General features: G+C 34.4%; 1 protein-coding gene across 7 annotated transcripts in view; it reads left to right on the forward strand.

Moving 5' to 3' along the window:
• The window catches only part of LOC149808284 (kinesin-like protein KIF28), a 203,922-nt gene that overhangs the window by 135,459 nt on the left and 44,077 nt on the right, over positions 1-24,386 (forward strand). For all 7 annotated transcript variants that reach the window (XM_089975594.1, XM_089975606.1, XM_089975633.1 and 4 more), the window contains 5 exons: positions 892-1,018; positions 6,769-7,023; positions 11,342-11,431; positions 12,726-12,871; positions 22,883-23,146. In XM_089975594.1, coding sequence (XP_089831720.1) covers positions 892-1,018; positions 6,769-7,023; positions 11,342-11,431; positions 12,726-12,871; positions 22,883-23,146 — 882 coding nt within the window. The remainder of the gene's footprint in view (positions 1-891; positions 1,019-6,768; positions 7,024-11,341; positions 11,432-12,725; positions 12,872-22,882; positions 23,147-24,386) is intronic.

Here is a 24,386-nt window from a genome sequence, read left to right on the forward strand (position 1 = left end):
ATCAAAAGTTTGACTATGTACCAGAGGGAATTCATTACAATTGTCTATTCGAGTGAAAGGTATCTGTGCAAACATGGACCGGCAGTAGAAAATTACTTATTTATCAGTCCGTTCAAGTTGTGTACTCCTCTTGTCTTGATCATGTGGGAACAGTTTTCAAATTTTAACAACTTAACTTGATGGATGCGGTGGCTTGCCATTGCATCCAATGAAATTAACAGACCTAAAGCACAGAAATGCCAGCTCAGTACACCAAGGTGTAGATAGGGTTTTCATATTGAAACCTTGGCTAGCAAAGATGCTGGCTTTGGGGTTATCATACTGAAACCTTGGCTAGCAAAGATGCTGGCATTGGGGTTATCATACTGAAACCTTGGCTAGCAAAGATGCTGGCTTTGGGGTTTATCATTTACTCCTAGGACTTACCACCTGGGTCATAACTTTAAAGCTATTGATATCCCTGCCAAATACAGACAATCGAAGCATATTGATATCCCTGCCAAATAACAGTATACAGACAATCTAAGCATATTGATATCCATGCCAAATAACTGTATACAGGCAATCTAAGCATGAAAAGAAACAAATTTATAATGCAGCTGATATTAACACCAGGGTCAGTTTCTACCCATTGTGATTTGGTGCCCTGGGTCATAATTTGGAACTTTGAGATCCCCATCCTATATCCATATGTACACCTCCTGTACATAAAAAGACAAAATCAGATATGCAACTTAAATTGGATTTTGGGTCAGTTCTTAACCCCAGTGACTAAACCCTTGAATCACTTATTTGGGGGGAGGGAAGCTTTGGGGAACATGGGGATGAGTTTATTTTCTCAAATCCTCTAGTATATTTTTTTTAGTAGACTTTATTGACTTTTCTTTTCAGAATTCTTGAGCATCATTTAACCGTGACAAATAATGGGAAAGCTCTTTATGTGACTCCTGCATCAGACAAAGCCATGATCATTATAAATGGTGTAAAGGTGAAAGATAAAAGACAACTGTGCCACATGGTGAGTAACTTTGTATATAAAGGAAACAAATAATATTTTTAGCCTCTAATAAAGTTTACATCTAAAAATTACAAAATAACTTTCATGATGTTTGTTTTCTTTGCTTTCAGGTGTTTTTGAGTATTCATTTTAGCTTACCTGACCTTAATGCTAAGTGAAGCTTATGCTGGGGTTCTTTGTCCATCATGCATTGTCCATCCTTGCATCTTCTGCTCACAATTGCTCTTTAGAATTCTCTAAAATTGCTACACAGAATTTGACCAAATTTGACAGAAATCATCACAGCATAAATCTCTTTCAAATTTGTTAAAAATGATGCTGATCTGATGCCTTTACTAAGAATAAAAAATCTTTGACTGGTTTCTTTAGAACCAATCAACAAAAGTTTGGACAGTTTTCAAAGAAATCTTCTGAGTGTGAATGTTTTTCAGATTTTTTCAAATGATGCTCATCTGCCATCAGACATTTGGCTACCATTACTAAAACAGAAGATCTGTTTTAATAATTTTATCTCAAAAACAATGCAACATAATTTGTCCCTATTTGATGGAAAGAATCCTCATGTGAAGATGTTTCAGATCTGTTTAAATGATTCTACAATCAAACATGGCCACCATTGTTAGAAAACCTTAAATGACTTTTTCTCAAAACTTCTTTTAAAATTTGAATAATTTCACAGCATAGATGTTTTCAGTTTTATGCAGATAATGCCAATCTGCTGTGAAATATGGCTTCCATTACTGAAAATATAAAAATATTTAATGAGCATATTAGAAACCACTCAGTCAAAAAAGACTGAATTTGACAGAACACATCTTGGCATGAAGGGCTCTGAATTGTACAGTGATGCCAATCCATCATTCAGTATGGATGCTGCTACTAAAAATAGATAAAAATTTTAATAACTTCATCTTAAAAGTCTCATTAGAATTTGACCAAATTTGACAGACGTCATTCTTGCTTGAAGGCCTTTCACATCTTATAGAAATGATGCCAATCCCCTATCAACTATTGTGATTGTTACTAAAATTAGAAAAAAGTAACACTACTTGATGTAAAATAATCACTTAAAGAATTTGACCAACTCTGACAGAAAGCATCCTGGCATAGAGGTCATTCACTAATTGACAAATGGCATTGATGTGCCATCAGTGATGAAGATATACAAAACTGTAGAAACCTGAAACAGTTGTTTTCATAACATATGCAGTCAACAGCATTGGAAGAAATTTCTACAGAAAGCATCCTGCTGATCCAGAATTTATGGCTGATTGGTTTTATATTTGGCTATTAGGCAGATGTCAGCCAGGTGAGCTATCTTAGACCCACTTAAGTCTCTTGTTGAGTGATAAACTGGAGAGGGAGAGAGAGATAACAATAATGAAATATGGATCATCTGATTTTTATACCAAAATTTCCATAATAGGGAGAACACTTTCTGTTCCTCTTACCCCATCTGATCCCCATCAATTATATATTCATTGTATTTCTTAACAAATCATGCATTACAAAATTGGTTTTGATACATTAACCTTTTCCCAGATACAGGTGTATCTGGATACTTGTACCTTATTTCAGTGCAAGCACATTTTCCTGCCTTTGCTTCATTTCAGTATAAGAAGGTTTTGACACGCCTGCCAAATCTCCATATAAGCACTTCTGGATGCCCATGGTAAACATGCATGGTCAGTTCATAGCACCACCTGATGGGAATATCCCCTATAGTAAAATCAGCTTTCTGGAACTTTCTCTTTTGTCATAACATGCTGGTGTATTAGATGAATCCTAAATAGCCTTTCACTGATAAGACAACATTGGAATGTCCCTGAAATGCAAATGGCTGTTGCTATAATCTCTGCCAATAGAATTATGGAATGCATTCTATCATGGAATGCATTCTGTCCAATCAGTTTTTGAGGATTAAGTTTATCTCAAGACCTTGTTATAAATCATGAAACCTTTCTTAAACAAAAAGACGAAAACAAGCCCAAGTAGTCGACAAAGCATGACAACTGTGATCATGTATTTTGAAGTCCAATGTTGAAGGAATGTGTTTATAACACCCTAATCTGGGACTCTCTGTTTGATGTACAAGTAAGCTAGAATGTTGATGTTTATCATTTTATACTTTAGAAAGAAACAATAAGTAATAAATATTTATATTTATAGCATTAAATATGCATTTATCAGTGTGCATATTTTCCCTGCCAGCCATATTGGGATACTCTCAGCTTGGGGCATAGTGTTCTTTTTGTAACACTTGTACTTTAGCAACAAATACTGTATATACTAACATATAAGTTGGGTTCAACTGAAAACACCATAGACCCTAATCTGCTGTCACATAATGCTCTGGCAGAGCTCTGGCAGATAAAGGTATATGTTGTTTTGTGCTGCCGATTACTCCTAAGATCTACTGAGGTATTATGCAGTTTGCAGAAGGATCCAATTTACAATGGCACACATACAGCATGTATACTGAGCTTGTAGTTGACTATTAGGTGCTGTGAGGTAAAGGTTTCAACAAGTTTGTTCAGTGGTCAGTGCTATGAGGGAAGGGTTAAATAAGTTTGTAGTTCAGTGGTCAGTGCTATGAGGGAAAGGGTTAAATAAGCTTGTAGTTCAGTGTTAGGTGCTGTGAGGGAAAGGGTTAAATAAGTTTGTAGTTCACTGGTCAGTGCTGTGAGGGAAAGGGTTAAAAAAGCTTGTAGTTCAGTGGTCAGTGCTGTGAGGGAAAGGGTTAAATAAGTTTGTAGTTCAGTGGTCAGTGCTGTGAGGGAAAGGGTTAAATAGGCTTGTAGTTCAGTGGTCAGTGGTATGAGGGAAAGAGTTAAATTTGTAGTTCAGTGGTCAGTGCTATGAGGGAAGAGTTAAATAAGCTTGTGTAGTTCAGTGTTAGGTGCTGTGAGGGAAAGGATTAAATAAGCTTGTGTAGTTCAGTGTTAGGTGCTGTGATGAAAAGGGTTAAATAAGCTTGTAGTTCAGTGGTCAGTGCTATGAGGGAATGGGTTTAATAAGCTTGTAGTTCAGTGGTAGGTGCTGTGAGGGAAAGGGTTAAATATGCTTGTATAGTTCAGTGTTAGGTGTTGTGAGGGAAAGGGTTAAATAAGCTTGTAGTACAGTGGTCAGTACTGTGAGGGAAGAGTTAAATAAGCTTGTGTAGTTCAGTGTTAGGTGCTGTGAGGGAAATGGTTAAATAAGCTTGTAGTTCAGTGTTAGGTGCTGTGAGGGAAAGGTGCTGTGAGGGAAATGGTTAAATAAGCTTGTAGTTCAGTGTTAGGTGCTGTGAGGGAAAGGGTTAAATAAGCTTGTAGTTCAGTGGTCAGTGCTATGAGGGAAATGGTTAAATAAGCTTGTAGTTCAGTGGTCAGTGCTGTGAGGGAAAGGGTTAAATAAGCTTGTGGTTCAGTGGTCAGTGCTGTGAGGGAATGGGTTAAATAAGCTTGTAGTTCAGTGTTAGGTGCTATGAGGGAATAATTTAAATAAACATTACTATTAGCAACCTTTTGCTTTATGCTTTATTATGTTCTTCAGCTTACAGTTACCACTTATTGCATTTTGTAGTACATTTATCAGTTATAGTATTTGATAGATATCTCTAATAAACTTATATCATTCCTTTTTATTTTTTAACAAAACAAAATTTCATGTATTTCACATTTAATACATAATTAGTGAATGCATGCAAGATTTATTATCACTTGCTCAAGCAAATATTGAGACGAAAAGATTCTGGTAGTTGACATGAAGACAAGGAAATACGAGTTGAGGGGTTGCATTATTTGTCCTCAGTGAGGCTAGAGATAAGCATAAGAAGACTAAAGCTAACACTGAGACTGTGATTTCCTTGTCTTGGTGCAAACCCCAAAAGTGATTATTGTACCATATGGAGGATATTCTGGACCCTGTCTGTCTGTCTCTCTTTTGTTGACTATTTAATATCCCCTTAACCCTTTGATATATTTTCATGAAACTTGGCATGCTCTTGTATCATGACTAGATTTTGTGTCCCATAAAAAATGGAGTTAGTTCAGCATTTTAGGAGTTATCCCCCTTATTATAAATTGTGTCCATCTAATATCCCCAGAACCATTTCCGATATTTTCATGGATTTGGGGGTATACCATAACCACTGCCTGTTCTTTTCTTTCTCACCCATTTACATTTCAAAGAGGATGGAAAAATAATTTTTCATTATAACTTCATAACATTGTCATGCTTAAATACCTGTAAACACAGAAGATGCATGAAGTGTTTTAAGGACCTTCATATTATATTACAGCTCTCCCCTTACTATATATAGAAATGAGTTACTATGTGATTTATTTATAAGTGGAAATTGCACACCAACGAAGGTTAGATTTTAATTAAATTTTGTTGATTCATTTCTTATTTTTCAGCTCAAGGGAGGTAACTGCTACTAATGTGATGTTTGTATCATCAACTAGCATGCTGTTTGTTAACAATCATCTTCATAGCCAACTAAAGATTCTTTCTTTCAGCAAATATGTGTTTGTAAAAGTTGTGAGGAAGTAAATTCATTATATGCAAGTTTTCTGGGGGTAGAGACGGGGGAGGGGCATACATCCTTCAGCTTCGGCTCAGGTTTTAAGGAGTTCAGGATGGTCACAATATTTTGTACACCCACTGCCTGGTAAATGTTATGTGTAAATAATAGTTTTTAAGTTCTTAAAGACATGTACCATCATACAGCTGTTTGTAGATAAGGTGTAGACCTTTGCAGGACCCCCATTTTCACATTTTTACTTGCTTATAAGTCAAGTCAAACTGTAAATAACAAAGATCATGATCTGCTGTAGCATAATGTGCCTGCACAGACCCAGATTTGCTGGCACATTATGTGATGGCAGATCTGGGTCTGTGCAGTTTGCAGTTGGACTTGACTTATAAGCAAGTAAGTACAATATTAGAATCTTGTATGATTTTTGTGTCCAGACTGTGACAGCAGTATGGGGCATATTGCTTTCCTGCTGTCTGTCTGTCTGTACATCTGTACTTCCATGTGTCCATAAGTCTGTATGTTTGTCCAGAAAATGTTTGACCTAAGTCATGAAATTGTAAACACTTAATCACAGCTAGTAGTGGATAATCCAATTAAATCTTTCAGGTCATTACAGCTGTTTGTTTGCCTTCATATGCATTTCTTAGATTTTGGACTTGTAATTTTTTATACAAAGGGCTTGTTAGCACAATTAAGCAAAAACCACTTTAGGTAGAAAAATTTAAATGTTAGGAATATCCATATCAACATTTAGATGACCTACTTTACTAGAACTATCAGGTCATTTTAAGAATTGTTTAAAAAAATTGTACACTTTTTTTTGAACTTGGACTTTTTGGACAAAACTCTTGTAGGACATTTAATTGAAAACCATATATAGTAGACAAAATGAAATTAGGTAGGCATAAATTTGTATTCACATGATTAGATTTTCATGTCTTTACAGCAAATTTTCAATATTTTTACATGTTATATAAGTTTGTGGACTTTGGCAAATTCTGTATTAGCTCATTGTAGTAACTCATTGTAGCAAAAGATACATAAGACAGACAATTGAAATTTGGTATGCACGTGTATATGCATAAATAGATGACCTGATTAGATTTTTGTTTTATTTATATCAATTATTTATTTACATTTTTCTACAGTTTTAAAATTTTGGTGACTTAGACTTTTTCAGTTTGGTTACAAACAAAATCTTGTTAACCTACTTCTTTTTTTATTTCAGGACAGAATAAAATTGGGTTCCAGTAGTTTGTTTCTGTATGTCGGCCTTCCTTCTGAGCGTAAAGATAAAGATGACTGGTCAAAGTATGACTTTGACTATTTCATGATGGAGCTTGCTGAACACGAAGGAGTTGACCTTCAAACTCCAAGAATGGCTGATGGACAGGATCAGCTTAACAATAAATTGAACCAGGAATTTGTTGATTTGTTGCCTAAAATAATGGAGGCAAATGCTATTAGTGAAGAACTAAAAAAGGTGTGTGGATGCAAAATTTAAAATAACGAAATGAATCCAGTAAATTTTTTCTTGACAACATCCACTTCACTTTGTAGGACAAAGACTTTAGAGGTCAAATTTTCACTGTAACACTTCTACTAATGCATAGTTTTCATTGGCTATCATAAGCTCTCAGTTACTTCCTTTGAAATCACTGGCTGCCATCTTTAGGGTCAAGGTTCCATTAGAAATAGATTCTTTGACAAATGTCATAATTTCTTGAAGCCTGCATGTCTTACAAACAATGGGATAATATTTGTGAGCATAATTTTTTAATACAGATTTGGTTTTTATGGCCCAATATTTTGTTATTTATGAAATATATTGTTCAAGCAATACCAATGATTTAGAGGGTTGACCCAAAAGAGGGCAAATACCTATTTTCAGGAGATGTAATAATAATAATAATAATAATGAGAACTTTGTATAGCGCCTAATCTTTAGAAGCTCTAAGCACTTTACAACATTAGACAACACCTATAAGATAAAAAAACATATATAATGATATGATTACAAACACAAACACCATGAAATTAGAAAACAGAGAAAAAAAACATGCTGAGAATATTTAAGGTAGGAAACATTATTAGGTCTTTAAGTTTGTTCTTGCAGTCGAAATAAGTGAGTTTTGAGAGCACTCTTGAATGTGATCACTGTGTCTTTGTGTCTAAGTTCAGTGGGCAATTCATTCCATGTTGCTGGGCCCTGGTATGCAAAAGAATGCTGTCCATATGACTTTGTTTTCATAGTGGGAATAATGAGTATACTATTGTCAGAAGAGGAGCATAAGTATCTTGCTGTTGTGTACACATGGGTGAGGTCGGATAGGTATGTTGGACTAGAGTCCATCAGTGAAATGTAGGACAGAGAACAAATTTTGTGTTTGATTCTGGATTGAATGGATAGCCAGTGTAGGGTACAGAGCAGCGGGGAGGTGTGCTCTGATCGTGGTACTCTAAGTATGATCCGAGCAGCTGTGTTTTGAAGTTTTTGGAGTAGATATTGAGATGAACCAGACAGAATTGAGTTACAATAGTCCAGTCTTGAAAGTACTAATGAACACACAAGGGTTTTAGTGGCATCAACTGAAAGATATTTGTGAATGGAGCTGATGCATCTCAGCTTATGATATGCAGCCTTGCATATGTTCATGACATGTCGGTGCAATGTGAGAGTACTGTCCAGAGTAACACCTAGGTTTTGTACTGATTGTGTGATTTTAATGTTGCTGTTGCTGATATTTATTGTTCTGAGGTAAAGGATGTGAATGAGAAAGTCTTTGTGTTGTATTCAGAATAGCCTCAGTTTTATCTTCATTCATCTGCAGCTTATAAAACCATAAATTCAGCTGGAACACACAGACACACACACACGATTTGAATCAGTGAATACATGCTTATTATGCAATTTTTTTAAAATTTATGAACATTTTTAAGAAATATTTCCAGCAGAAAGAAATAAGGGTTGTGTGTGCATTTATTTCTTTACAGTGTGTGCCACATTGTAACATGTATGTCAGCATTTAAATACTAAATGGCCTCAAGGAGGATTAGGTCCATGCAGCATCACCCATGTTAAACACATTCTTATTAGTAATACTATTATTATTAGATTCATACAGCTGACAGTGTCACCCATGTTAAAAAAGTTCATACTATTAGTGCTATTGTTATTTTTTAATATTGAGTTATTCCCGGGGCTGCATCTTTGCAGGACGTTTAACTGTGCTCACAAATAGTCTTAAATGAAATAATAACTTGATTTAATGAACTAAAAGCCAGTCCATTAATCCATTTGACTGCATGGAATAAGTTGAATAGTTGTGCTATTTAACATTTGTTCAATAATTTTAATTGCAAATAGAATTTTCCCAAAATACATATTACACATTCGAGGAATCGTTTGTACAAGTAGTGATGTACTGGGTAGCCTGAATTGTGTTCAAATGTTTTATTTGTGTCTGGAGCATAACTCTGCTAGATGCAGTAGCACTAAGTGCAATACTGATGCACAAGTACTAAATGTGTTACAACTCTTCAGGAACAAGTAGGAATTTATATTTTGGTTTTCGGGTCATAAGATCAAGGTCTTTGAATTACTGTAATAAATCCATTAATGGAAATATCACATTCATTATAATGCAGGTATCAGCAGCTTAATTTAATTTTATAAATGATCACATTTACCTGGTGAGATGTACATATAGCAACTAAACTCACTTATAAGTCTAGTCGAACTGCAGATGCATAATGTGCCAGCAGATCTGGGTCTGTGTCGTTTTTTGTTCTACTGATTACTCCAGACAAACTGCATAAACCTTGATTGGCCAGCACATTATGTAAAGGCAGATCTGGATCTGTGCAGTTTGCATTTGGACTTGTCAGCAAGTACAGATGGTAGTTGAAACTTCCAGTTCTGGAAGATCTGTTAAAAATATACCAGTTGCAAAACATGCATACATTATTTGGCTTCTTAAGGTAACAGTAGGCCTCCTGAATTGCATTTTCCTTTTGTTCTACATCTGATGCAGAATGTGCTGTTGAATTCATCATGAAGTATCATCTAAAGCATACTACAGGGAAGACAGTCTTTTCTGGTGACACTTGCTAGTGTCATCAATGTAGTGTAGCTTACAAAGAAAAGGGATGAAAGTCTGGTCAAAGCATGTAGCTACTTGGGCATTCATCTTGGGCATTCATCTTGTGAGTCTCAGTTCAAAATGGTTGATTAGTTGAGAGAGGCCACTTATGTTAATTTTTATCTATGCAGTTTTAATAAGTAAAGTAGTAACATTGTATGTAATTCAACTAATCAGAGAGATTGTGAGAAAAGGGAAAAAATTGTTAAATTGTTTATTTTTTATGTATATTGACGTGATCATAGTTGGGAACAAAGGATTGTATATACATGTACTTGCTTAATGAAGATAGTAGAGTTGGGATAAATCCTGAACAAGATGGTTTCATTAATTTTGCTGTAATAGTACTGTTTATTTTAACAAACTATATTTTAATGAGACAGTTTATAATGAGAATTTGTAGTTTTGCTTAGAAAGGTCCCAAAGAGTGGTACATTACTAAAAAAAATTTTCTTTGTTTCCTTTTGGGGTCGCTCACCAGTTATATACTTTTGAGAGAGTGATGAATGTAAGGTGCAGTTGTTTGCATTTAAAACAGGCACATTGGTGTGAATTTTAGCATACCTCTATGCTACTTTGATGTAATGTGGCTGACATTTCTTTAGATATTGTACTTTTGGAAATTGAACATGATCTAAGCACGCTGCTGACTAAAATGACTGCTCTCTTCTTCTCAAAAAAATAGCCTGAATTAGTCTAAAGTACACTATCCTTAGTAACTATTAAAATTTGGAAAATTAATTTTGCCATTCTAGACAATACCAGCCTCTGAAAGTGCAATGAAGGAATTATCAAATATATAAAATGTAAAATAAAGTTTTCATGTTTTTATTTTACATTTTACCTCTGAAGTTCAGGAAGTGAAAATGATCAAGTGAAGCTAGCACTTTTTTGAAAGGTGCACATCTGGAGTAGGGCCAAGCTGTATCTTTAACCCATATTACACCCATCAGTCATACACCAAAATAAAGGGAATAAAAGGTTATTTGACCAGTACCTAAGGTATACAAAGTCTTTTTTAAATAGCTGGTATAACCAGTGAGGAAACCAGTGGAAATTCTTTTCCTTTAAAATTCTAACCCTCTGCAAAATACACAACTGTAGAGTGCCACCTTTAGTTGGTCTAAATGGTAGTTTTAACACATTGTTGGCTATATCATACAAAGCTACTGTAGCTCAGCAACAACAACAACAACAGATTCCCATGCACCAAGGACGACTTAGTTCAATTATTAAGACAATATATATTATTTTTTTCTACCACCCAGTTCAGATAACAACTGCTTTGGAATTGATCCATTTCACCAAAATGAAATTGGAAAATTTTGACAAATATTGTATGCTTTTAAGTAAGCATTGCACTTACCTGGTGAAATGCCATCTTTCCTCTTAGATTTTTTTTTCACGATGAAGTTTGTTATATAAGAATACTGTTGGTGATATGGAACTCATGTGCTTTATAAACAGCCAGGTTAAATGCTACCTACTTGTAGAATGCAAGTTGAGACTTGTAATGGGAAGTAAATATATATGTTTATTTCACCAGGTACATGTGATACTTAAATTGTACATTTGTTTTAAAATATCACAGTTTTGACGTATGTATGTTTAGATTTCCAGACTTAATAACTGAAAGGAATTTGTTTTTTCATATTCTAGAAGGTGAAGTTTGAAGCCATGTTTAAACATGACAGTAAGGGAATGCCATCAGGTATTATTGTTAAAGTGGTCAATACAGAAACCAAAAAGGTAATTTTTTCTTCTCTAGTCCTTAGGGATCAATAATAATTTAATTCTGAAGCACACCCATAGAACCCTCTCCATTAGAGTCAAATTTCATTGCACATCCACAGTTCTATTATTTATATCATTTTTGGTATTAATCAATAAAGATGCATTTTTTAAAATGAAGTTTTACTTTTGAATGGTAATATGCTAAAGATTTGTGCTTTTAGATTTTTAAGTGTCAGGGTAGGAAGGGTACAGTAGAAGGGATGATAAATATCCAAAATTTCAAATTTTTATTACCAAATCTTCCTAGTTTCAAATAAAGGGGAAAATTGTCAACTCAATGATATTACCCACCAAACATTTTTTTTCTTCTTCTGGAAGAGCATTTTAACATGGAGACAGGTGTCTTGGTTTGGATTACCATCTGGCTGGACAACTGGGCAGTCTCCATAGCAGGGATTAAATAAGAAATAAAGTAGCAGGGTAAATTGTGAAAAGTAGAAGACTGATGGGGGGGGTGCTAATGTGGTGTGTGTAGGGGCAATGCCACCCAATTTCTGTCTAGGGTAAGGTCTACGTGGGAGTGGGTGGGTGCATATGGGATTAAACTACACCCACCCACCCCAAAGCTGAAATATTAGTATCATAATGGACATTTGAGACCACTCTAACTTATCATGAGTCCCCAGTCTGGAAGTCTCCTACTTCCCCATAACTTTTCCCCACTGGAGATTTATCACACAGGTGTGCATCCATGTGGAAGCTTTGCTTATTGAGCCTGCATGAGTCTGCATACAGCATGAGTCAGAGGTTCATGGATTTGAGATCTGTAATAGGTCTCATACATATGCGTTGGGATATTACTCCGTGGAGCTTTGCTTCTCAACCACACTGCTCAAAGAGTTCCCACGATTGCCTTCCATGAACACATTGCTGCTATCACGATTGTGGCTCTGTGAGTAAAACTGTGTGCTAGCCAAACAAGAATCATAGTTGCTGCCTTATATAAACTTCAGCTTTTCCTGAATTTCATCCAGACTTCATTTAATAAGTTTTCTATCAACCATTTGCCTCCTTTTGATCCTGATTGTTGAATACAATGTTATTGATTTCTGTCACAAAGTGTCTGGCTGCTGCTGAAAGCATTTCAAGAACTAAGAGCTTAATTAACCAAGTTTTCTTAATTATATTACATCATCATGGCGTTTGTTCAATACAGTAGGTCTTTCTTTGAAAAGATTGAATACAAAACAGAAACATACAAGATTTCAAATTCTGGCATATGTATGAGCAAATGTTTCTTTGCTTTCAGGTTTGGATTTGGCCAAAATTGAAATTTTTACATAGAAAAGATTTTATAGATTCCATGTACCTATCATCATTGGATGGACAGAAGGTGACATCAAAAAGGGATGAAGATCCTTTCTGGGATCCAGTAGAGGATATTTATTTGGGAAGGTAAATGATTCTCAGATTCATACATAGAATAAATAAGACGTGTGTCATAAACTGCCATCCATAGGACAATTATTATTGTCTTTTTTCTGTTGCAATTTTTATGATTTGGTAGAAAACCCTGAAGATGTATCCTTGCAGAAATCTATTTCTTACATTCAGATGATAATTTTAAGATAATGAATTATAATGTATATTATGGTACTGGACAGCAATGCTAATTTACTTGCACGTATTCATAGAAAGCATAACTTTCCTCTTTCCAAGAACACAATTTTAAATGCATTTTATAAACAGAAACTAAACCCATTCTTAGGAAACACTGTAGGTAAAGTATAGGTCTGATCAGGGTAAAATATACATAGAATCCTTCACTATAACACTTACACATCTGTCAGTGTAAGTCATATTCACTATGGGTTTAAACAGACAAAATAGTTTTGGATTCTAATATAGGAGAGTCATTGGTAGGCCTCTGCTGAGCTGGCTTGAATAATTCTGTTAAACAATGGTTTTAAAGGTCCTTTATGTGATGTAATACTGGAAAAAAGTTAGTAAATAAGGAATATAAACTTAAAAAAACACATTCATGAAGTATGACACCCTGCTGAATACATTACAATGTGCATTTAAGAAATGTCGAGTAAAGCAGTTGAATTGTGGTTTAACAGTAACAGTTATTAGAATTTAGCAATATTAATGACATAAAATAAAATTTTTGGGTTTGTAGAAAACTTGCACAGTTGTCATGTACTGATTTAAAGGTGAAATGACAGTATATATCTTCACTCTCCATATTATTTTCTAGTTAAAAATATCTTTTTTCATTATATTTAATGCATATCCATTCCTCCATCATTAATGTAAAATATCATTGTGATTTAAATTTGCTGCAAGCATTGAATGGAAATTTTGATGCCATCTAGATTCTAGAGCATTAATAATCCAGCATTTGTATAATGGTTTTGAGACCCCTCTTGTTCTCCCATATCAACTTACTTTAAGCCATTTTCCCTACAGGTTGGAAGTGTCTAGCACCATCGTATCTTTTGTCCTGTCTTCTATTTCCTCTTTCACCACCTTCTTGATAAAAATAATCCTGTATGTACAGGCAGATTTTCCACAAAACACAAATCTTAATCTGGGATGTGCATCTTCAATAATCTTAATGTTTACATGGGATCATGAGCTTCTGTGGTAACAGCTGCAGTTGTTCGATAATGTAAACATTATTCCTGTGCTCTGTTTAACCCATTTTATCCTGTTTACCAATTTCAACTGCAGTGCCTGATTCCTGAGAAGCAATTCTAAATACATTGTGGTAAAACGGAGCATCATACAGCAGCAGCTGCTGAAATTGTGACTACCTTCACCATGTTTACTAAAAATGTTGTAACAATGTTATTTATTTTAAAAAGTATATAAAACTATAGATCTCTGAAAAGGTAATAAAATTTGCAACACAGTGATATATGTTTTGTTATCATTTACCAATGTACATGCTCACAACTGTATTTTGAAATATGACTTGAAAGAAGAAAAAAACAAATTAAAAAACTTACCAAGATGTTCAGTGAATATTTTGTCCATGAAAGTTAACGAAATCTCCTAATATTATGTGAATAAAATAAAGATAATTCAATTTCTAGTATTTTGGTCCAAATTTGAAGTTTCTAGTACTGTTAGTTCAAAAGTTATAATAATTTTACTAAAATTGGACAACATGACACAAGGAACAATTTGTTTACTTCACATTCTGGAACATGTACTTCAGCGTGCAGTTTCTCATGAAAACTTGTCACAAATTAATCCTAGAAATCTTTCAGCGTAATGATTTTTTCATCAACAAGTTTTTTCCAGATTAAATCGTCCCAAAGTAACTCAAAATAATGTTTTGCATTGGCTTCTCCTGGGTGTTGCTCCTTCTATCAATTTAAATCTTGGCTGCAACCGAAGTGAAAAATCATCCCGGACCCATTTTTCTTGAAAGCCTTCAAAGTCAGCTTCATTCTTTGAATCACTGTCGAAAAGTGCATGAAGCCATGCATCATCTCTTTCATCAACTTTATTAAATTCTAACCCATCATTTAAGTCAATATTATCATCGGAATCATCCAAATCGTCAACTTCAATGTCACTACCCTCGCTATCAACATCCATGTTTACATCAGAGTTGTCGTCCATCATTTTATCGATCGATTTTCATGTCAACAATTTCTTTTCCAACCGTGTTTTTTTTTTAAATTTCACTGCGCATGCGTGCTTTAACCATTTCCTGTGTAGGTGAAGAAGTACACATATATTTGTGATGTATAACACGTGTTTCTAGAGACGCTACACACATATGTAGTAGAGTATGACCATAGTCATATTCAGGATAAAATGGGATACTACGACTGCAGACGTATTCAGCATAGAATGAGGTATTACGACCGCAGTTGTATTCAGGATAAAATGGGTTAAAGAACCTAAAATGGACATTGCTGTTTTTTAAATCTGGAAGTTTGACTTAGATTACCTATGTCAGTCCAAACGTCTGATGTGTACTTTATTGGGCAGAAAGTTGTGTTTTTATGAGGGCAGCACTCCTTTTGAGTTTTCTGGAATTTTATATTTTTTCATATTATGCAGTAGTGCTCCTTTAAGTCATTATTACTGTATGAATTGAGTAGAAGAATCTCTATACTATTATTTTTTAATATTATGCAGTAGTACTCCTTTAAGTCATTATTACTGTATGAATTGAGTAGAAGAATCTCTATACTATTATTTTTTAATATTATGCAGTAATGCTCCTTTAAGTCATTATTACTGTATGAATTGAGTAGAAGAATCTCTATACTATTATTTTTTAATATTATGCAGTAATGCTCCTTTAAGTCATTATTACTGTATGAATTGAGTAGAAGAATCTCTATACTATTATATTTTAATATTTGAGAACAGAATCTTCTTGCCATGAAATGCAGCTGTTTGCTGAAGAAACAGGAAGAATAAAAACTGTTTGCCGTTTTCAAGTATTTGTATATTCTGAGGTGTTCTGTGAAACAAAGGTGTTTTTGTTGCTGTGCTAAAATAGCAGAGGAAACTTTTGTTTTGCTTGGTTCTGTCTATATAAGCTGTAAATCTGTCCTGAATCTGTTTTAGTGCAGTAACATGAAACCCATTAAACTCAGAGCCAGGATATTTTACACACTTTGACACAGGCAAATTAATTAACTGATTAGATTTTTTAGGAATTGCACAATTTGTTACAATTCCACCATCTTTTTTTAATTTTTTTTCTTTTTAATGAAATTACCTTGTTTAAGTACAATTAAGCAAACACCATTTGAGGTAGAAAAATTAAATCAGGTAGGCTTATTTTTAATTCATATGCAAATGATCTGAATAGATTTTCAGATCATTACAGCAATGTTTCAACTTTTTACATATTTTATAAATGTTAACTTGAACATCTTGCTTGCATAATTGAGCAAAAACAGCTGCCTATGGTGGACATGAAAGTATGCGTCTTTGTATGCATATGTAGATTAGCTGATCACATTTGCTGGCAATTATAGCAAGTTTTAAAATTGTTATAAATTTTTAGATTGTCTGGTCAAAGACCTGAAGAGATTTTGCAGTGATACTGCATCTGACATACATCCATTCATCTGGTGTGTATATTAGTGTTTTTAATTGCTATTCCTGCTCATCTGCTTGGAGGAAAGTCATGTAATCTGGCATATATTCATCTTGAGGTTCTAGTTGGTCTTAAATGAACATGTCATGAAAATGGTGCCAACAGCTTGAAAATCTTGTTTTATATTGCAACTTCTTCAAAATGGCTGGTTATGATCACATATTCTCACTATAATACATCTTATGACTTGTAGACAATCTTACATGAATATGGTGCCAGTCTGCCATCCCACATTTACAATTTTATCAACACTACCTCCCCTGTATCGATGGTCATATTGGCATGAAGTGTTAACTAAAAGACTTCTTATGACATGTAAATGTTTTTAAATGATAATGGTTCTGATTTCACATCTAACATAGCTGCCATGGTGGCCATTTTGTTCCCTGTACTGTTAGCAGTGGGGCAACCTTTTTTCTTCATTTGCCCATCCATCCCAAAAAAACTTGTTTGCAAGATTGCTAACAAAACAATCAACTGATTAAATTTGGTAGGCTTATCTTTATCCATTATGTAGATGGATTTAGTTGATTTTCAGGCCATGGTAACAATTTTTGTACACATTATACAACTTTTTGACAAAATCTTGTTAGTTAAACAAAAACCACTTGAGGTAGACAAATGAAATTTAGTATCATTGTACATATATGTAGATAACCTGATTAGACTTTTCATGCCATTGAACAAATTTTCAAATTTTTATGAATTTGAATTTTTGAAAATTTTAGTGTTAAACATTTGTTGTGCTTTACAAATGTAAGATGATCAAATTAACTGAAGGACTTTATATGTCATGTCATTGGTCTGAAATAAAAATGATCTGATGCCCAACACAGCAGCCATGGTAGCCATTGTTAGTTCCTAATATGCCACCACAAAGGTCATAATGAAAATCTTTTTATGACTACTCCTTTTGAACGGGCTTTGTATTAAAATGGACTTTTCACTAAAACACTTCTTGCAATATGTAACTAGTTCTATCTTATAAGGAATATGATTTAGCCTGCTTTCTTGGGGGCATTCTTTGAAATTTTTTTTTGACCACTTCTCCTGAACAGAAGGGTCAATTGTGGCTTTTCTTTAAGACCTATAAGAACATGCAGTAGGTTCTGAATGAAAAATGGTGCTGTTCTGACCCCCAACAATATATTTATATTGCCATCAAAATAGAATCTCTAACAACTGATACCCAAATTAATCCTGCATTGCAAAAACAGTACCGACCCCCCAAGATATAGTGGGAAAAACAGACCAGATTAAGATAAAGTTGTCTTCCAAGGAAAATAATATACATGTTTTAGGACTCAATGAAACCAAATTAAATGTTAACCACAATGATGATCTGTTTCACTGCCAAGGCTACAATAAACCATTATGCAGGGACAGAGAGACAGCAGGGGGAGGTCTTGTTGTATACATTAGGGAAGAGTAAATGTAGAAAGGTGACTTGAATTGGAGTCACATGAAATTGAGGGTATGTGGGTGGAACTTTCTCAAAATAATGCAAAATCAGTCCTACTTGGCTTCATTTATAGGCCACCTTCCTCCAAATCAATTTGGAATGATAACTTTTTGAAACAAATGGAAAATGTTCTTGAACAGGAGAAAGAAACTTAAATATATTCAGCAATATAAATTAGGACCTTCTCAATACTCATACAAGGAACAACTGGATGGAATTTATTGAATCACTAGGCCTAGTCCAGCAGGTAAATGAGCCCACAAGGGTAAAAGAAAAATCAAGCACTCTTATTGATCACATTTATACCAACCTACCAGACAATGTGGCTTGTGTTAATGCACCAAATGTTGGTCTTAGTGACCACTATCCTACTTTTTTGACAAGAAAGATTAAATGCAAGAGAAATAAGAAAAATGCACACAAAGCTATCACTTACAGATGATTCAAAAATTTTAATGAAGAACAATTTCTCAGTGACCTATATAAAGTTCCATGGAATATGATCCACAATTGGGATGACATAGCTGAAGCTCTGAATGTGTGGACTGACTTATTTATGGATGTAGTCTTGAAGCATGAATCACTGAAAGTACATCGAGTAAATAATGAAATTCAACCTAATTGGCTTACTACTGAAATCCTGGATGCTATGAAAACACAACACCACTTCAAGGTTATGGGAAACAATGCACAATATAAAGTATGGAGAAATAAAATAACAAGTATGATTAAAAAAGCTATAAAAAACTTATTATCAATCAAAACAAAAAGAGCAACACAGACTCTTTTTGGAATGTCTTCAATGAACTCACTGGAGGAACATGCGAAGATCAGAGAAATAAAATTCACTCACTTATGGTAAATGACACCATAGTCACTGATGATACTGACATTGCAAATGTTTTCAATGATTTTTTCCCCAACACTACCACAGAGTTGAAAGAACCAGTGATAGAAGACAACTTTAATGAACTGAAAAAGTTCTGCAGCAGCAAAATCTCTAAGGAGGTATGTTTCCCTATCCCACCAGTATCAAAAAACTTTGTTAAAAAATGTCTCTGTGAACTTGATACCAAGAAAGATACAGGACTTGATCAGATTGGTCTACAACTCATTAAATCTTCTGCCTCTACTATTTTAGATAGCATAACATTCATAATCAATTTAAGTATTGCAACCTCATCTGTCCCCAAAATATGGAAAACTGCAAAGGTAACTCATATTCACAAATCTGGTTCTAAGGATGATGCTGATAACTACCTGCCAGTATCAATACTAACAAACGTGTCAAAATTGATTGAGAAACATGTCCATGACTTATTCATGTCATATTGAACCAAACACTTGGTGTTACACCCTAATCAATCAGGCTTTAGACACAAACATTCATGTGAGACTGCATTGATCTCCCTAACTGATAAATGGCTTCAAGCGCTTGACCAAGGTAGAATAATAGGATCAGTATTTGTAGATTTTAGGAAAACTTTTGACATGGTGGATCATGAAATCCATTTGAAAAACTGAAAATCTACAACTGTGATGAAAGCACATTTAGATGGTTTACTTCATACTTAAGTGAGAGAACACAGCATGTTTATATAAATAATGTTCTGTCTGAACCTGGAACAATTAGATATGGAGTACCACAAGGCTCAATTCTAGGTCCATTACTATTTTTTTTATTTATTAAAGACCTACCACTTTTACTAATGGACTCAATATCATCTACAGATCTCTCTGCAGATGACACAACATTGTCAGACATCCAAAATAACAAAGCATGAACCAGAAATTTCTTTACAGAATGCACTAAACAAACTGGAGAACTGGTGTATATGTAATGGCATGGTGGTAAATATTGGTAAAACTAATATATTACTTATCTCAACAGGGCAAAAAAGGACAAATCTTGATAGTGATGAACTATGTCTGACACAGAAGGATAAAAATTTGCAAATGGTCTGTCATGATAGATTACTTGGTTTCTTGGTAAATAATAACCTATCATGGACTGAACATATCAAACATATCAGTAAAAAAGTCAATTCAAGTTTATGGCTTCTCAGTAGGTAACAAAAAATTCTCCCTGAAACGCACAGAAAACTATTTTATAACAGTTACATACAACCCTATTTAGACTACTGTAATACAGTATGGGGTAATTCAAATGATATAGCAAAGCTTGCACATCTTCAAAAAAGAGCAATTATCAATCCAGAAAGCAAGCAAGGAAAATTTAGCTGGTAAGTTAAAAATATTACCTATTAAAGACCAAATCCGGTTGAGAAAAGCCAAATTAATGTACAGGATATCCCATAATAGTGCTCCTGAATATTTACAATCACTATTCCAGTATAGGCTACCTGTCAATACTTCCCACCTGTGATCCATGTCTACCAAACAGTATAAAATTCCCAAACCAAATAAGGAATTATTTTTAAAAGTTTCCAATACTCTGGAACTTTGCTCTGAAATAGTATTCCAGTTGAGATTAGAAAAGCCCACTCTCTTTCCTCCTTCCAAACCCAAAATATCCAGTGGCTTCAGAGATGCAGCTAAAATAAGGGCCTCAAGATAGATTAGTTCTTAGCTAATTGTGTTATCCTCTTTAAATAAAATTATTATTATTATTATTATTATTATTATTATTATTATTAAAGAATGGTGGCAATGATACAGTTTACTAAAACTCTTCTTGCAACATATAATGAAAATGGTACAGATCTGACCACCAGGTAATTGTTTCTGAATGAAGATGGTACAGATCTAACCGCAACAAGGCCATGCTATTATGAAGAAGTTTGGAAAGCAGACCAGCCTGACCTTGGGGTCAAGTTAAAAGTCATTACTTTGCATTTTTGCACTTTAATGAGCCTATGAACACAATGTTTTAAAACCAAATTTGATATGTTGGAATTTTCACAAGAATATGAGGTGATTTCAGTACTCAGCAATTTAATAAAAATGAGTGATTTAAATATTCTGCAGTTTAAAAAGAGCAGGTATAAAGACTTCTTATCGTGAATTCTTTCAAACTCTCTTCAGTCAGTAAAGTGTTGAATTTGATAATCAGCCACTGAGGTGTGAGTGTGAGCCAGTAGCAGGGCCATCAATTCCTCTGCTATGGTTAGATTTTAGAACGGGGTGGTACAGCCACTGAGGTGTGAGTGTGAGTCAGTAGCAGGGCCATCAATTCCTCTGCTAAGGTTAGATTTTAGAACGGGGTGGTCATGTCTTGGGTTTCTTTTGAGACTCAACAAGTGTGTTTGTTACCTCAGGGGAGCAAGGGTCCAGTGAGTGTGTGAACCAAAAAAAGTGATGCTATATAACAGAGAAAAAGTAATGGTACTGCTGTTCAAACTTCCCCAGAGATCTTGCTGAATTTTTCTGAGCATTGAAAATGTTCTTTCTGCATCTGTCCTGATGCAAGTTTGTGATGCTATGTCAGTGTATGTCATATACATTACTTACTAATGTTGATATGGTGTTCAAAGTCTTGCCAAACAGGAGTCCTCAAATTTGATTTTCCAGGGCTTTGTTTGCTCCACAGATGGCTCATCCTTCCCCAAGTTTCAACATTTGCCTTAAAAATTGATCACACTTCCACACTGCTAACATACCAATCCTTCTACTGAAATAATCACATTTTGATTTGCATGTATCGAGTAAAATCTGACTTCACAGAATCAATGCCACTGGTTATGAACTAACCAATAGTCTTTGCTAACAATAGCTTTGACATTTTCATTAAAGGCTGTGAAGTGTAATAGCATTGGTTTCTTTAACAAACATCCTCAACTTACCAATCTTCAGATAAGTGGATTGTTCCACATTGTGTACTTTAACCTATGCAAATTAACTTAACAGGTATTTCTTCAGTAGTCTCAAAGCAACATGAAACACAAAATCACTTTAACTATTTTCAGTTGATTGTATACCATGTAAAGAGGTGATTGTTTAACTCTAATAACCTTTACCTTATAATTGTCTCTGTGGTAATTAACTGTATAAACTGCCCAGGCATTATAGTGAATCTGTGCGAATCATGACCAGTTATTGTTTATACTGCTTTCAAGCTATGAGCATTATCACAGTGTCATGAAGATTTCTACCTGTATCTTTATATATAAGATTTACTGAAAATTGTGGTTTTAGAAACACAACTGAGTTGGAGAGTTTGCTAGTCTACATCATGTTTTTCATTTGACATGCTGTGATCTGGCAGATAGGGATGGTTTTTTTTGTGCAAAAAAGGACCAGATTCTGTTTTCAACTGATAATAATACGTTTTAAATTGGAAAGCAAATTTGCAACTGATTGACTTTCCCGCTCCCCATCCAACACTGATCAAAGTCTTCAGGATATGAACTATATCTTAAATCTATTCTTGCACTTTGAAGTTTAGCACATAAATGAATTTATGTTGTTACCTTTGAAGTCAAGAATGTAAATGAATGTATGTTGTTTCCTTTTGAAGTCTAGCACATAATTGATTGTATGTTGTTTTCTTTGAAGTCTAGCACATATATGACTTCTTTTTCCTTTGATGTTTAGCATATAAATGACTGTTTGCTGTTTCCTTTGAAGTCTAGCACATAAATGACTGTATGCTGTTTCCTTTGAAGTCTAGCACATAAATGACTGTATGCTGTTTCCTTTGAAGTCTAGCACATAAATGACTATGCTGTTTCCTTTGAAGTCTAGCACGTAAACGATTATGCTGTTTCTTTTGAAGTCTAGCCCATAAATGACTGTTTTCTGTTTCCTTTGAAGTATAGCACATATATGACTGTATGCTGTTTCCTTTGAAGTCTCACACATAAATGCCTGTATGCTGTTTCCTCATGGCTTTTCTGTCTTCTTTCAGCTGCCTGGTGATACTAAAGAGCCTTGCACACCAAACTGAAATTGATGAACATTTTGCACTGCATAATCATCTTGGTCATGAAGAGGCTGTGGTCAAAGTTCAGATCATGCCATGTGATCAGAATGGAAAAGCACTCCAAGAAGATGATGTGATATTAGAGCCGACAGAATTGTTAGGCAAACCTTTGAACTTTGTAATAAAAGTACAAAATGTTATGAGTATTCGATGGGTAAAGGAAGAGCCATCAAGAGGGATTTACTTTAGGTATGATCAAGTCTTTTTCTTCCTGAAATGTTTTATAATTTCATTTTCAAAAGCAATACAGTTTTAGGTAGAGTGGTGTTAACCTCGCATGCAATTCAACATACCAATTTTCTCTGCACAAACCCTCACTTTAGTGATTTCACCCACTTTTTTGTTGACAACCGGGATATTAAATAAGGCCGTTCCATCCTTCATTCCATCCATCTATTCCACTTTCATTCTGCAAAATAAATCCATTAGTTATTACTGGGATTTGAAAAAAATTTAGTCTGCATATTAATGTTGATGAGACCTTGATTGAGTTTGAAATATCAGAATTCTGTGTCATCATTTGGCAGAGTTATAGCCCCTAATTGTCATTTCCACCCACATTCACAGTAACGCAGTTATTATTAGATTTAAACCAAATTGTGTATGCTTATTGATTAAGAAGACCTAGTATTGTTTTGAAGGACATCAAGTATTGAAATCAGATTCACATGAGGCCTTACATTTAGAAGATGTGGGTCATCTTCAGTTTTCACAATTTTCTGGTGGAATTTTATTGAGTTATGGCTGTTGTTGACTTTTCATTTTGTTTCCATAGTAACATTTTAAGGACTTTTTGGACTTCCTGGAATATTGTCAAATTTGGTATGAGGCTTTACATGAAGAAAATCTAGATCAAGTTTGATTTTCACCATTTTTATGGCAAACTTTTGCGATATTATGGACCCTGTTGTAATTAAAATCTTGCTGCTTCACTTCCACTAAATAACTTTAAAGGACTTCCTGAGGCTTTATATCAAAAATACCTAGGTTAATTTCAGTTTTGCAGTTAGTGCCAAGACTTTTAAAAGTAGTGACTGTTATTTAACTCAAAACTTTGTCCATCCATTTCATTTCCAGTCAACTTTTAAAGGACTTAAAGGATTGGAATCAAACTTGGTCTGAGGCTTTAGATATTAAAGAGTGACCTTTACACAAGAAAGGACTCAGTCAAGTTTGATTTTCATAATTTTTTTTAGCAAAACTGTAAAGGGTTTGTTTGCCCCCGCTGACTTGGAACTTGGCTCATCAATTTCTGCTAAATAAATCAAAACTATATTTAGCTTGGTGCTTTATGTTAAGAAACCCCAAGTCAAGATGGATATTTTAAATATAGTTTTGGGCCAAAATTATAGTGAGTTATAACCCCTGTTTTACTTAGAACTTTGCCCTTGAATTGCATTATCTTGATGGGGGTATCTGTGTCATATGG

Source organism: Sinohyriopsis cumingii, chromosome 1, assembly GCF_028554795.1.
Source record: "Sinohyriopsis cumingii isolate HCF-2022 chromosome 1, ASM2855479v2, whole genome shotgun sequence".
Taxonomy (NCBI): domain Eukaryota; kingdom Metazoa; phylum Mollusca; class Bivalvia; order Unionida; family Unionidae; genus Sinohyriopsis; species Sinohyriopsis cumingii.